Source organism: Chaetura pelagica, unplaced genomic scaffold (assembly GCF_000747805.2).
Source record: "Chaetura pelagica isolate M959 unplaced genomic scaffold, ChaPel_1.0 scaffold707, whole genome shotgun sequence".
Classification (NCBI taxonomy): domain Eukaryota; kingdom Metazoa; phylum Chordata; class Aves; order Apodiformes; family Apodidae; genus Chaetura; species Chaetura pelagica.
This window is the reverse complement of record NW_009953934.1, coordinates 13,434-28,419: the sequence shown is the minus strand read 5'-3', so window position 1 is coordinate 28,419 and position 14,986 is coordinate 13,434. Positions and strand designations below refer to the sequence as shown.

Here is a 14,986-nt window from a genome sequence, read left to right as displayed (position 1 = left end):
GGCCGGCGTCCGGGGAGGACTCTGTTCATCCATCACCGTCGACCCTTAGGCTCGAGCTCTCCTGACCCCCATAACTCTCTGCTCTTTTCCAGCAGCGGCTCTGGGATTCCTCGGGACTCTTCCCAGCTCAGGGAAGTGCTGTGGGAGTTGCTGGGGTGGGGGGAGGCGAGAGGCTTTTGCCCATACCTGAATATATACAATTATATACAGATATATTCAGGTATCATATCCACAAATTTCACCTTGGCTTCGCGTCTCGCTTTGCATTTCAGAGCAGGGTCCCACCCTACGTGGGTGGGGGGGGGAGGGGATCGAGAGCATTGTTGTCGGACCTGAGTCAAATGGTGACAGGTAAGAAGCACAACACTGTTATGGGTCTTCATGTCATTTCCTTCTGGCTGGAACTCTCTAATCCTTCCCACAGAAATATGGCTCTGGTGACACACACCTAAGCACAAGGCACCTGGGATCAGCTCAGCCTTCTTATTCAGGATTCTGCTGCAAAACTGTTCTTCACACCAGTGTTGGGAAAGTATCTGTGAGCTGCTGACTTCAGCTTTCTTTTTTCCTCCTGCACCACACCTCTGCAATCCATACACAAAACATGACCCACTCCAATTTTGCATTCAGCGTCTCCCAGCTCCTCTCCTCACTCACTGGGCTGCTGGAAATGTTCCCTTTGGGAAAGGACTCAATCATGAAATGCAGACACTTTGCTTCTCCACTTTGCTTCTATTGGAGACATTTTCCTTCCCTCCTCTTTATCCACCACTGTCTTTCATCTCCAAGAACCCACAATCAACACCACCACAAGCCCAGTTACTTGACTTCTTGCTCTTAAGTGCAAGTCAAACTTCCTTGGGCATCACTATCTAGTTTTATTTGAACCTCTCTCAATTTAAAATCTCATTCCTTAGGACTGGCTCTGACTTCCCTTTCCCCACCAGCACCATCCAAAGCCACACAAGTGTCTCCCATTCCCATCAGCTTTACACTCCACACCTCCAGGTAACAGAGACACCAGAGGAAGCCAAACCACAGGGACAACAGTTGGATGGCAGTGAGGCCAAGAAACTTGGAGATTTCCAGTCAGAGCACCTATGGAAAAACAACAATTTATTTTTCCTCCCATTTATTCCCACTGAACACACCCTGGTGTTTCCAGTCTCAACAGAAGCTCCACTTGCTGTATGCAAAACCCTCACTCTAAAGACACAAGACAGTCACATGCCATGATAGTCCTTCCCCCTGGATGTTTCCTGGGATCACAGCATCAAACAGCTTGGATTTGTATTATGCAAATAAAAAATAATTCCCCCCATCCTCCAAGAAGTGAGTTCAAGAGTAGTGTTTTTAAAAAATATTCTTGCCATTATTTCAGAATATCTTAAAGGTCACTTGATGATCTCAGAAACATGGGATGATTCTTGGGGTGCCCTACACAGGGACAGGAGTTGGACTCGATGACCCTGATGGGTCCTTTCCAACTCAGCATCTTCTATGATTCTATGACTTATTTTACTATCAACAGAAATAACCAGATTGCAGAAACTATTTGAAAACCTTGGCCTTGAGTAAAGGACTCCCAGCACACTCAAAAGAACCACATCTACCAGTTAGCAGAGGCCACACATCTTCATAAGGACTTTGTGCATATATTGTTTCAAAAAACACCTCACAATATTCAATGTAGTATTTCTCTAGACCTACTGAGCACTTGAAAGAAGTCATACTCTAGTTACTAATTCAAGAACTCAAAAGCTTTTCAGGGAAAGGGGTAACCCATTTTTGCTTCACATTTCTGAACCTGCTGCTAAGGTTTGTGTGACTTCCATGATAGACTAAGAGAATAAAAAGATGTTTCTATACTAAAAAACTTGGGAATGTAACTTCATGTCTATACTTGACACATAAAATGCTTAATTCATTTTTAAAGATGTCCTGGTTTGAGCCAGGATTTTCCTTTTTACTGATTTTTTTTTTTTTTCCTTCAGTAAGCTTTCTTGTAACTAGCAACAGTGTGTTCTGCTAGGCTGATAAGACACTGGAATGTTTTTCTAACTACTGAGGCTTCAAGGTCGCACCTTCACTCTGCCGGCTCAGACACTATGGGGAGATCTGTGACCCCCCCGTAGGAGGCTGAGTTAGACAGACAGCAAAATTGGCCAGAGATATTCCATTCCATATATCTACGTAAGCTCAAAGGAAGGTCAGAGATCCCAGAAGACAACTTCCTTCCTGCTTCTCCTTCCCTTCTCTTCCGTCCATGGCCGGCGTCCGGGGAGGACTCTGTTCATCCATCACCGTCGACCCACAGGCTCGAGCTCTCCTGACCCTCATCACTCTGTGCTTTCTCCAGCAGCAGCTCTGGGATTCCTCGGGACTGTTCCAGCTGAGGGAAGTGCTGGGGGAGTTGCTGGGGGTGGGGGGAGGCGAGAGGCTTTTGCCCATACCTGAACATATCTGTATATAATTGTATATATTCTCTTATATAATTCATTAGTGTTTGATTAAAGCTGTGTAGTTGAGTTTTCAATCCAGCCAAGTCTCTCCCTTTTTCTCTCTCTCCTTCCCTACCTGGGTGGGAGGGGGAGGGGATCGAGAGCATTGTTGTCGGACCTGAGTCAAATGGTGACAAAAGACAACATCTGGAGATTTTTTGCAACCTCTTTTTGTCACATGTTAATTTTTTTTTCTTACAAAAAACCAGACTTCTTATTTCTTCTTGATTTCTTGAAACCAGGAGACTTCATGCAGCATTTGGCACCTCTGTGCCAGCAGTTTGTACTTGAATTTCCAGCAGCACAGTGTGTTATTTACATTGCCAGTTGCAACACTTTTCTCTGTGTAAAAGCTCCCTTAGATTTCACCAATCATTGCCTTTTTTTTTTTTTAATAAACAGTTCCTGAAGGCAAGAATAACACTACAAGGCAGAAAAACATCCCAGCTGCTGCTAGGGCTGGAGGCTAAACACAGATACCAAGCTCACTGCTGGCTTAACTCAATAGATTTTTAGACATGAGGAAGAAATTCTTTGCTGTGAGGGTGATGAGACCCTGGCCCAGGTTGCCCAGAGAAGCTGTGGCTGCCCCATCCCTGGCAGTGTTGAAGGGCAGGTTGGATGGGGCTTGGAGCAACCTGGGCTGGTGGGAGGTGCCCCTGCCCATGCAGGGGGGGTTGGAACTGGATGATCTTTAAGGTCCCTTCCAACTCAGACCATTCTATGATTAAGTCTAAGGAAAAAGGGAAAGGATTTCAATGGTTCACTTTAGTGTGACAAAGAGCTGCATCAGCGGTTCTAACAGGAAATGACCAGGATACAAATGAAATGATGTGATAATAAGCAACAAGAAAAGGTACTAGCAGGATGTACAATCAGCTGATAACAAGTTCATAAACTATCTGGAAAATGAGGTGGACATCATGCATTTTGCAGAAAATAATGATTCAGGATGATCAAATTTAACTCCCACAGCCAGAATGACACATGGATCCCAAAAATGAGTGACAAAAGGGGGAAATACAACATTATGTGCAAAATCAAGTGCATGAAGGGGATTATTCTTTAGTGTATCTAAATGAGCTCTGAAACAAATGCTACTACATAGGGACAAGATCTTTGGAAAAACTGCAGCCAGCTGTTTAACTGATTATCCACAGTCAAGAGGAAGAAGGAATTAAGTTATTGGTTGTTATGGAAGGAACTAAGAAGAGAGAAAACATCCTGCTTTATACAATCTACATGGCAACTATATCTTGAACAGTGAAACCTCAGTAACTTACTAAGACAGTAGAAAGGGGAAAACTGATACAGTGTTAGATGAACATCTGGTTTGCTGCCTTAAGGCAGCTGGTTTGTTTTTAATCCATATAAACAGCATTAAATATTTCTAAAGTCATTAAAGACAATGGATTAATAAAAAAACCTCCAGGAATGGTGATCAAGATACTCCAATTGTTTCCCTTCCAACCCAAACCATTCTGTGACTCACTCTGTGTTTAGAAAGGAGTTGCTGGACACATGGAGTCACCCAGCAACAACACAGTCAGATGCAACTACCCCCTCTCCTTGGAAGGCTGGAATTCTCTAGAAACAACCTAATGAACACCAATTATTCCTCAGCCAGGAATAACAGTCTTTCCAAAACCAGACTCTGACTTACCAAAAGTAACAATTCTCCTAGTGATTTCCTTTCAAAAGAAAGAAAGAAACAAACACCAAGCCCTTTTTTTTTAATTTTTTCCTGTTACATTTATTGTCCTTTTGGGAGGCAAAGTGGCAATTTCAGCTTTTGCTCATTTTCTCTTCCCTTGCAAAACAGCAGGGTACAGGTTATAGCCATCAACCTACAATCAGTATAGACTTCAGAAGGTCTCCAATTCAATTTCCACTTTTCCTGATGATAAGAGGCATATGTGCCAGACAGAAGAAGCAATAAATTTAAGTAATACTTGCTCAAATAGCTGCTCTGACTGCTATTTTAAGGCAGGTTTGGTGCAAGTTTGACTGGCAATTTGCTCAGGAAATGAAAAGAATTTTACCTACAGAAAGACATTAAATTTGATTGAAAAGAGGCATTTAGAAAATACTTCATTAGTGTGAAATTATATTGATGTTACACTTCCTTCAGTCAGAAAGTCATTGATGAATCTTTTTTTGTTCAGAATTCAAGACTTCTCAGCTATTCCTTTACCTTGCAGGAATGGCACAAAATGTAGTGATGCTTTATTGTCACAAAAGGCAGAAGTTTCTCAGGGAATTGTTAATTCAGGCAGGTTTCCAGAACTTCTCAGGCTGTGTTCTCAATGATAAGAGCAATGCCCTGTCCACCTCCAATGCAAGCTGACCCAACTGCGTATTTCCCACCACGTCTCCTGTACATGAAAAAAACAACAGTAAAAATTCTATATATATTTACAAAACCAAAGTAGCTGTTATCTTGATTTATGACAGGGAACTAGCTATCCTGTAGGGACTACTAAAGATGATGGTTTGGAATGTGCATGTTCTTTTTCCTAGAAAAACCTCACAAAGCCTCAACTGATGTTGAAATATCTCTGTAGAGAAACAAGGAGTTGCAGGTCTGAATGTTTTGCCATCTAAAAGATGGTTTGTTATGTTGTTCTCAGGAATACAAAATGGCAAGGAATGACACGATGGGATACTTGTGGTTTCAACACATGATAAAAACAGGATAATGAAAATATAATCTTGTTGCCAAGGTGGTTTTTAAAAGCTGAGCTTTCTACAACCCACACTCCAAGGAACAGTTTTCTGCAAGGTGCAAATTAAGTGAGGCTTTATGGTTGAACACTAAGACAGTGTTGCAAGTACAATGAAAAAAATAGTGATTTCTGCCCTGGGGGGGGAAAGAAGAAAATTCAGATAAAAATAGTGCTAAGCTTGTCAAGCAAGGCAAGAGAGCCCAAATTTCTGAAAATGAACTAAAGGACAAAGAGGTGATGACAAAGCCTTTGACATGGACCTGGTTAAGAAAAGCACAGACTTTGCTCAAAGGCCATTTCCATAAAGGAAACCTTCCCACTGCCCACTGTGGGCTTGGATGAGATCTAGGGGATGGAAAAAAAAAATACTGTAATGACAACAGAAGAGAGTAAGAGGCAAACTGCAGGACCTGGGCTACAGCACAGCACAAAGGTAACAAACTTCAGTGTGCAGAGTTTCCAGGCAGCAGACTGGAAGATTTCAGTCACACAGTACCCATGCTAACCACCTCTTGCAGGTGTAAAGATCTCAGTATTGCACTCATTACCTTAATTCATGGACCAGATGAGCTGTGATCCTTGATCCTGAAGCACCCAAGGGATGACCTATAGCAATGGCACCTCCGTTGACATTGGTTTTTTCAGGGTCAAGGCCCAAGACTTTTTCGACAGAGAGATACTGAGGGGCAAAGGCCTCGTTCACCTAGAGCACCAGAGGAACAAACACACAAACCATCACACCAGATTTTCCACACGAGCTCCATGTGTGCACACAGGATTAAGTGAGGTGTGCTGCTTCTCCAGGTCATTTTTAGGGTGAAAAATATTAAACACTGTGTTTGGAGAAGCATAGACAACCTACAAGTTGTCAGGCCAACACAATGTGAATTCAAATCCTTCTGGTACATGTGATACAAGGCAAGTATGTGGTATATTTTATTGAAAAACAAAAGGAGTGGTGTATTCTGATGCAATGCATTCATGAAGAGCCTGTTGCTCTGACAAGAAATGGCTTTGCTTACAAATGGAGAAGTGGGACTAACTCAAAACATGAACAGTCCAGCTAACAGAGTAAAACCTCATGCCACAGGAGGATACCTTTTTTTCCATGGAATCCTATCATGCCATTATCAATTTCCACATGCCTGAGATTTTGATCATGACTGTGCAGCTGTGTGGTAGAAAGTAGATGGATTGAGGTCAGGCAGGTGAGCAGACATGAGGAAACACCTAAGTGGAATATTTCTGCTAAAGAGATCAGGAGCAACCTCACTGTTCATGTTCAAACTCCTTACCTCTACCAAATCCATGTCCTTCAGGGTCAGGCCTGCTTTCTTCAGAACCTCAGTAATTGCAGGTACAGGGCCTACATGGAAATCATATGCACAGTTAGTTAAATAATTAATAGCTTAGAAACATGTAATACATAGAATAACTTTGTAAAGCCTCTTTGGATCCTCTTCTATGAGCCTCCATGCAGCCAGTAAATTCTGGATATGCCACTGACCTGCTTTCTTAGGTAGAAAAAGAACTAATTCTCAGAATTATTTGCAGCCTTCTCAGCACACTGCCAGGAGAAGTGAGGAGTGTCCCTACTGCTGCACAGTAGAACACACACAGTTTCCAAGTCAGGGGAATTGACAGACCCCAGCCAAATGTAACAACTTCACAACAGTTTTGAGGAATTCTCCTTCCCACTACTCTTGGATCAGCTTATTCTTCCCTCATAACTTGCAGACTTCAGGTGTATGAAAAAGACAGGCTGGTCTGGAGTTTGCTGGTCATGCTTTTAGTTCTTAGTACTGCTGTTCTGGTGTTCTTCATGTAATTTACCTGAGAACTATCTAGTCAGGAAAGCTAACAATAAATTATTCCCTTGGATCCAGGTCCCAGCAAGATTATTTTTTTTTAAAATCACAGTTTGGCAAGAAAATTGCTCTCTGGAAGAAAGCTGACACCTACAACCTGGTATAATCTACCAGGGGAGATGAATCTCAAAGCACAGCTACCTGAGGGGACACTCAAAGAGCTAACTAGATACCTGCTTGCAGGACAAAGATGTTGAGATGCTGGATGGCCAAAAAAACCCCAAACAACCCTAAAACATTAACATTTACCAAAAAATGGTGTTGATAAGTCATAGCTCAAAGATAAGAAAAACTTAAAAATTAAGAAAGGGCCAAGTTCAAAGCTCAACAGATTGTAAGAAAACCTCAGGCAGCTTCATACTAGACTCTAAATGCATCTCATTATGGAGGGATTTTAATGTGCCCATGATGAGTGACAGTAATGGGAGGGTCTCAGATGGACAAAGACCATTAATTGCAGCCAAGCAGACATTGTCCCCTCCCTCTCTTTTTTAAATGATGAATTCACTTACTAGACATGGGGAGGCTGGACTCCCTGTCATTATCAGTATGTGAAAGGGCAGTTGCTCAGTCTGCACTCCTGTCCTCAGATCTGTTGCTGTCATGTCCATGAATCTCATCTGATCCTTTTCAGTTGCTGGGGACAAGCTGTGGTGTTAAGGAGTTAGGATACTAACTGTTTCTCCACATGATTTATGAGGCTTTTAAACAAGTTAAAAAGAGAGTTGCCTGACCTAGAAAGAATGGGCTAGTTTAGAAAGCACAAAGAGAGCATGAAGTCTTCAGAAAGAAACCCTCCCTCCACATTTGCTTTGAAGGTCATGTTCCTCAGAGAGTCTGCTCAAGAAAGGAAATCTGACAATGCCTCATTTGCATTCCTACTGACACATGGAACCAGTCAGCAATGACCTCTCTGAACAGAAGGGCAGACAGGAAAAGCCATGCTGGGATACATTGGTTGGACATTAGGAAAAAGTTCTTTCCTGAGAGATGCTGGAACAGGTTGCCCAGGGAGGTTGTGGATGCCCCCCTCCTTGGAGGTCTTCCAAGATCAGGTTGGATGGGGCTTGGAGCAACATGATATAGTGGGAGGTGTCTCTGCCCATGCAGGAGGGTTGGAACTGGACGATCTTTAAGGTCCCTTCCAACCCAAACCATTCTATGATACAATGCTGTCCACAAACTAAACAGAAGGAAAAAATCCTGAGGTTTCAGGATTGGCTTTGAGGGTTGGTTTGTGTTAACAGCTCCTTGATTAGGAAGCACCAAATGTGGGACTACCAAAAAAAGAGAAGCAGGTGGTTTGCCACAACACCACCTGAATGGATGTGTATCCTGGAAGCCAATCTTAGCTGAGTAACTCCTGAAAGGGGCACATGGAGACAACCCTCCTTCAGCAGGTGAAGAGGACAACTCAAAGTTAGGCATTTAATCCTGGGATTTAAAGCTTACAGGGAATGAAAGTGAATTTCAGGAGAAAACTGCTTTTAAAATTCACTTAAAAAGGGAGGGAAAAAAGGTTCCTGGGGGACTCTACTTCAGTGCTAATGCACACACACCCTTTCAGCCAAAGTGAGGAGTCAGTCAGTCTCTCTGCCTAAGATGGATGCAGTGGAACAGCCACTCTCAGTAGCTATAAAGTAATGTGTTTTATTGCAACTTACCAATGCCCATTATGGAAGGGTCACAGCCAGCTGAGTGATAGGCCACTATCCTTGCCAGAGGAATAAGACTGTGCTTTTTAAGTGCTGATTCACTGGCAATGATGACTGCACCAGCTCCATCACACACCCCCTTGCAGTAAGAGAGAAAAGCTTTCTTAGTGGAGAAAAGACAAACAAACAAAAAAAACCTCCAACATTTTTAACTAAATATGCCCCTCAAAAAAAAACAACCAACCTTGAGTCCAAGACACAATTACTAACATTTAACACAGTTGTATTAGTGTTTATTCCAAACAACAAACCACAATCTTTCACTAGTTTGTGGGTGACTTAAAAGTTTAATTAATTCCAATGTTTTAGAAAATCAAATCACATTTTTTGCCACTCCCTTGCACTGGAAACATTCTGTAGACCTCTCCAAGGATGCTATTAATATTGGATAATATTAATTAGAAAAGATATTTTACTGTGGCTGTGATCTATTTCAGGCAGGAATTCAGATTATATGATCACAGTGGTCATTCCAGCCTAAAGAACATTCAACAATTGATTGAGATAATGGTTGTAAGAGGAAGAGTCCATAATGACATTGCTGCTAAGCACCCAGTCTACTCTGGGTAAGGACATAATGTGGTTTGGACTACAAAGGATAGAAATTGTGGAATAAAGATGAGCAGCAGCAGAAGCATGGCCACTAATAGAACACATGATCTGCAAAACAAACATTCAGAAATTGTTGCCCCCCAAAAGAAAAACAAAATCATAGAATCTCAGACTGGTTTGGCCTGGAAGGGACCTTAAAAATCATCCAGTTCCAACCCCCCTGCATGGGCAGGGACACCTCCCACCAGCCCAGGTTGCTCCAAGCCCCATCCAACCTGCCCTTCAACACTGCCAGGGATGGGGCAGCCACAGCTTCTCTGGGCAACCTGGGCCAGGGTCTCACCACCCTCACAGCAAAGAATTTCCTCCTCATGTCTCCAATCTCCCCTCTTCCAGATTTAATCCATTCCCCCTCATCCCATCCCTCCCTGCCCTTGTCCCAAGTCCCTCCCCAGCTTTCCTGGAGCCCCTTCAGGCACTGGAAGGTGCTCTAAGGTCTCCCTGGAGCCTTCTCTTCTCCAGGCTGAATATCCCCTACTCTCTCAGCTTGTCTTTGTAGCAGAGGTGCTCCAAAATAGAATGGCTAATTCTATGTAGCCACTGCAGGTATCAATTGCATAATTCAAGGCTGATAAGCAAGTGTCAGTTCTTTACTAAAAGAACAGTGACAAGCCCCAGAACCAAACTTTAGGACCCAGGAGCAGACTGAAGGATCCTCTGTCATCTCAGGGCTGGAACAGTAAACAAAGTGAAAAATTAAAACCCCTTTTCATCAGGAGATACCACTGACAGCCAAAGTTGGCTCAGTGACAGTAAATCTGGAGGAGCTCAGAGGTGACACTTTCCCAAGGCAAGGCTTCGACGTACTCACTGAAGCATTCCCAGCAGTCACTGTGCCATTTTTTTTAAAGATAGAGGGGAGTTTGGCCAACTGTTCCATCGTGGTCTGGGGCTTGGGGTGCTCATCCTTTTGCATACTTTCTTTCCCCTTCTTCGTTTTCACTTCAATTGGTGCCATCTCAGTGTTGAAGTAACCAGCATCCTGAGCTGCAACCACAAAAAGGACTCTGATCAAAATATCTAGATGATTGCACAGCATGACCAATAATCCCATTTTCATGTGCACAAAACCTTTGCTCTATTTTAACCAAGAGTCCAGGGACAGAGCTGTTTATGCTTTATTTTGCTTTGGTGTTTTATTGTTTGGTTGGTTTTTTAGAAACTGGGCAAAAGCTCTACAGATACATTCTCAAATTCCTGCAAAGAAAGTCTCAAATTTCAGCTTTAAAAAACTGACCTTTTTTTTTTTTTTCTTTAAATCACTAGATTTATTTTTGTTACATCCCCCTGTATTGCTGCTTTATTCTACAGCTCTGTCACTTACCAGAGGGCCAAGAAGCTGTAAATCTGATTCAGGGCGGACCATGAAAAAAAATCCTGAGCCACAATTTGTCTGTTGATAACCAGTATAAAACCAATATAATGTTGTATATCAATTAAAATCCTGTCCAAGCTGCTCCTGCCACAGGATCTCACAGTCAAATCATGACCTTAGATTGGGATACAGCTGGCTAAACCACAATTCAAGGCACTGTAGTTATCTAAGATACCCTGAAGAGCATCTGGCCACATCAGCTGACATTAGACACCAATATTCAGGCAACCAAATACCAGCTTTTGTGTCCACAATGTTGATGTGAACACACAGATTAAAACCAAAACAGCTCCAAACTCCCCAAATGGAATCAAGACTCCTAGTCCCTTCAAATCAGTTCACAAATGCATCTCTAAGGGATTGAAAAGTAAGACACTGAAACTGCCAGATCTGATGTTGTTTTCATAGAATCATAGAATCTTAGGGGCTGGAAGGGACCTCGAGAGATCATCTAGTCCAACCCCCCTGCCAGAGCAGGGTCACCCAGAGCACATCACACAGGAACGCATCCAGGTGGGTTTGGAATGTCTCCAGTGAGGGAGACTCCACAACCTCCCTGGGCAGCCTGTTCCAGTGCTCTGTCACTCTTACAGTCTGCTACCTCTGAACTTTCCCAAGAAATTCTACAGTCTTTCTCTTTCCTGATTAGCCACAGGATTTATCAGTGTGAAATAAGATGAACTGGTCATAACAAGCAGAAATAAAAAACCATCAAGGAAAAATCCTAGAAGACAAGAAAGATGCAAAAGCCTCTTCAGGGGCACAGTTTCCAGCAAAAGCTCCAGGAATGGCAGGAATTAGCTAAGAATATCAGCAGGGAAGGTAACACACCCTTGAGTGGAGTTAAAAAAAGGACCACTAGAGCCACTGAAAAAAACCCAAAATCTTCAAGAGGAGAAGCTGTTAAAAAGCACCATCATCACACCCATGAACGTGAAGCCTGTTCAGGCAGGAGGTGACACATGACAGGCATTTGCTGCCTGAATTGAATGTCCTCAGTGAGGGACATGCAAACCAGTGGAAAGAGGCTTATTACTTAACCTGCTGATTTCCACACCACCTGCCTCAGGGTATTTCAAGTCAACCCCCTGAGGAATGAGCTGCTTGTACCACAGGGCAAACCACAGCATGAATCCCAGCATCTGCATGTCAAAAGACAAATCACACCAAGACACAACCTACGTAATAATTAAAAATACTTGGAATCTATGCTAAAAAACTGACTAGATTTAAAACTGGGACCATATAAAGATTCCCATTCCTGGATTTACTAACCAGCTTTGCATCTCTGTTGTGTTTTGAGGGCATATTTGTCACAGTCCTCACGTGTGATGTTGTATTTTGCAGCCAGGTTTTCAGCTGTTACTGCCATAGGTATCTTAACATGTGTATCTGTCAGTCCTTCCCACAATGTGTCTTCCAACTGCAGGGAACATTAGGAAAAGAAAATCATAAAGCCCAGGAACATTAACATTTATTATTGACAGTTTCTAATGATTCAGCAGCCTCTTGGAAACTTACATGTCTTTGCAAAATGAACTCAGGTTGCTTACAGAGACTTTATTGACATTAGAACAAACACACTGCAAAAAAATCATCCAGGTTCTTGTGGGCTATTTTAATCAATCTACGTTGTGTTCTAGTGTGGTTCTTTCCACTCAGATGTGGCCCTGAGAAGTTTGAGAAAAGCTTATAATTCTTTCAGCATAAATTATTTCTTAGAGACCTGTGAGAAAACACACCTCTCCTTCTGGTTACCAGGGAGGAAAGGTAAGGAACTGTGCAAAGGCACAGCAGCCTACTGATTCTTTGGCTCTTTCTCTACTTTCAGGTAAAATCCCTTTACTTCAGTCTAAGGTTCCTGCAGGTAAAACATCTCTGGTGAGAAAATACCCATGTTCAACTTCACTTAACCTGATAAAGGTTAGGCCAGACAGTTCAGATGGGGTTTGTCATCTCTCTGTCACCAGTAAAGTTCCCCAAGAGAAATCACTCACTCATCTGCAGCTGCATAATTCAATCATTTCCATGATAAGAACCTGGTGGCACCTAGGGAGTTATCAGCAACCTGGTGAAGGCTGCTCTGTAGAGCTGAGGTTTAGTCACTGCCCCACAAGATTCTCAGGGCAGAGTCCCACAGACTTCACCTTCACAGTGAAAAAACAGAGTAGGAAAAGCAAAGAGCTGAAAGACTGAAATCTCCTATGTAGCATTTTGATGTTGGTTATGACCCACTGAATAAATGGCAACTGTCAGAGCAGAAATGGATCCTGCTGCCAATATTCCACAGTACTCACTAAGGACAGATTTTCAAAAGAAAATGCAAAAATAACTTAGCTTTGAGAAGTCAAGGGATTTAACTTCAAGTTTCTATTTTGAAGATAAAGAGATGCTTGCAACTTGGAGGTATACATGTTCCTTACCAGTTCAACTCCCCACTCCTAGCTTTCCCAAAGCTGTGTGTGCCTCCATTCACAGCCCCTGTCATCAGGAAATGGTTTTTATTATATAGACCACTTTGATGGGATGTACCAAGTGAACTAAGCTTTGTGTCTAAGTTCACTAACATGTTTAACGTGGAACAGGAGTTCAAAAATAGTTTTGGAAAAGTCAGAGAACTGGCATGCTTAACGAAATTGCCTGAACCTACTGTTTTGGTAATGCCTGAATACTAGAGAAATGCTTTGAACAACTAAATCCAGATGTAATCTCCAATAATTTTCATCTGCAAGGATACAGTGTCTACAGGCCTGATACTTTTCTGTTGCTCAGCAAACATGACTTTATACACACACACACACACAAAATAAAAGTACCAGACCTTGAGTTCTGCTCCTAATCTGGTTCCAAATCGAATGTTTCTAACTGCATAAGAAGCCTGGCTCATATTTTCAGCTCCACCACACAGGACAACTTCTGAGTCATTCAGACAGATTTCCTGATAACAAAAAAACAAGAGGTCTAGGATTCAGTCTGCTGGTTTTGTGAGACAGTAACAACCATCTTAGAAAAAGACCTGGTCATCTACAAAACTACAAACACAGAAATTCATGCTTAGCCATGTGTACTTTTATGAAGGGTTCTATTAAGATGAGGGTCTGTGTCATTGCATTTTCCTTTCTCCTCCTTTCAGCAAGGAATCATTATATCCATGAGGGAGGAAGAGAAGACAGGTGCACACATATGACAGGGCTGAGGAACAAAGCCATTAAGCATCTGCATGCTTGTGTGGTCAGGTTCACAGATGGGTGAACTTCCCCCCCCATTCAAAGAGAAGTTGATTTTATTCTATATTAGAAGTTACATGACAAATTATCAAACCCATGAGAGAGTTTGAATCTTTGAATTAAAAGACACTTAAAATGCACAGGTTGGTGCTTACATAGGTGAGAATATAAACAATGATCAAAAAATTGAAGTCTCCTGTTGATGCCCAGTAATTCCAATTCAGCCAAAGAGGATCACAGAACGCAACTGTTTCCCTGGCTAACACTTGTTGCATTCCTTATATGAAATGATTATTTTTAAATAATTGATTATTATTAATTAATGATTTTTAATTTAAATCCATTATGATTTTTAAAACCAACCCCAAAGTGGAGGCTGAACTCTTACACAAACCCTGCAGGGCAATAGGAATTCTCCACCAGTGGTAGCTAAAAATCCATGTTAAGACTCATCCCAAATACAAAGTACATGTTTCAACATCTCTTCTTACAAGTTAACAGTCTGAGAAATGTTACAAGTGATACAGAAAAAAAAAAATAAAATCACAAGAGCTTTGTACCTGACATCCACTGGCAATGGACTGGAAACCAGAGCCACAAAGCCTGTTGACAGTGAGGGCTGGCACTGGGACAGGAACTCCCACACGTAAACCCACGTGTCTTGCAATATAAATGGCATCTGAGGCACTCTGCAAGCAGAACAGTTGCTTACACTCTCATGTCTTCGGAGAGGACAAGACTTTCCATCAAGTCAGAAGGGTGTTAGTGGCATCACTCATAGAAGACGTGTGTTCAGCAGAACTTTGATTCGCTTCAAAAAGACACCATCAAATCATAGAATCATGGAATGCTTTAGGTTGGAAGGGACCTTAAAGATCACCCAGTTCCAACCCCCCTGCATGGGCAGGGACACCTCCCACCAGACCAGGTTGCTCCAAGCCCCATCCAACCTGCCCTTCAAC

General features: G+C 42.3%; 1 protein-coding gene across 1 annotated transcript in view; it reads right to left on the bottom strand.

The window, feature by feature from the left end:
* Positions 1-4,737: 4,737 nt before the first annotated feature.
* Positions 4,738-14,986, bottom strand: part of LOC104392324 (3-ketoacyl-CoA thiolase, mitochondrial-like) — a 19,759-nt gene continuing 9,510 nt past the window's right edge. The window contains exons 3-10 of the mRNA XM_010001714.1: positions 14,585-14,713; positions 13,619-13,735; positions 12,073-12,220; positions 10,234-10,409; positions 8,760-8,889; positions 6,523-6,593; positions 5,776-5,930; positions 4,738-4,876 (exon numbers count right to left, since the gene is read on the bottom strand). Coding sequence (XP_010000016.1) covers positions 4,792-4,876; positions 5,776-5,930; positions 6,523-6,593; positions 8,760-8,889; positions 10,234-10,409; positions 12,073-12,220; positions 13,619-13,735; positions 14,585-14,713 — 1,011 coding nt within the window. The 3' untranslated portion in view covers positions 4,738-4,791. The remainder of the gene's footprint in view (positions 4,877-5,775; positions 5,931-6,522; positions 6,594-8,759; positions 8,890-10,233; positions 10,410-12,072; positions 12,221-13,618; positions 13,736-14,584; positions 14,714-14,986) is intronic.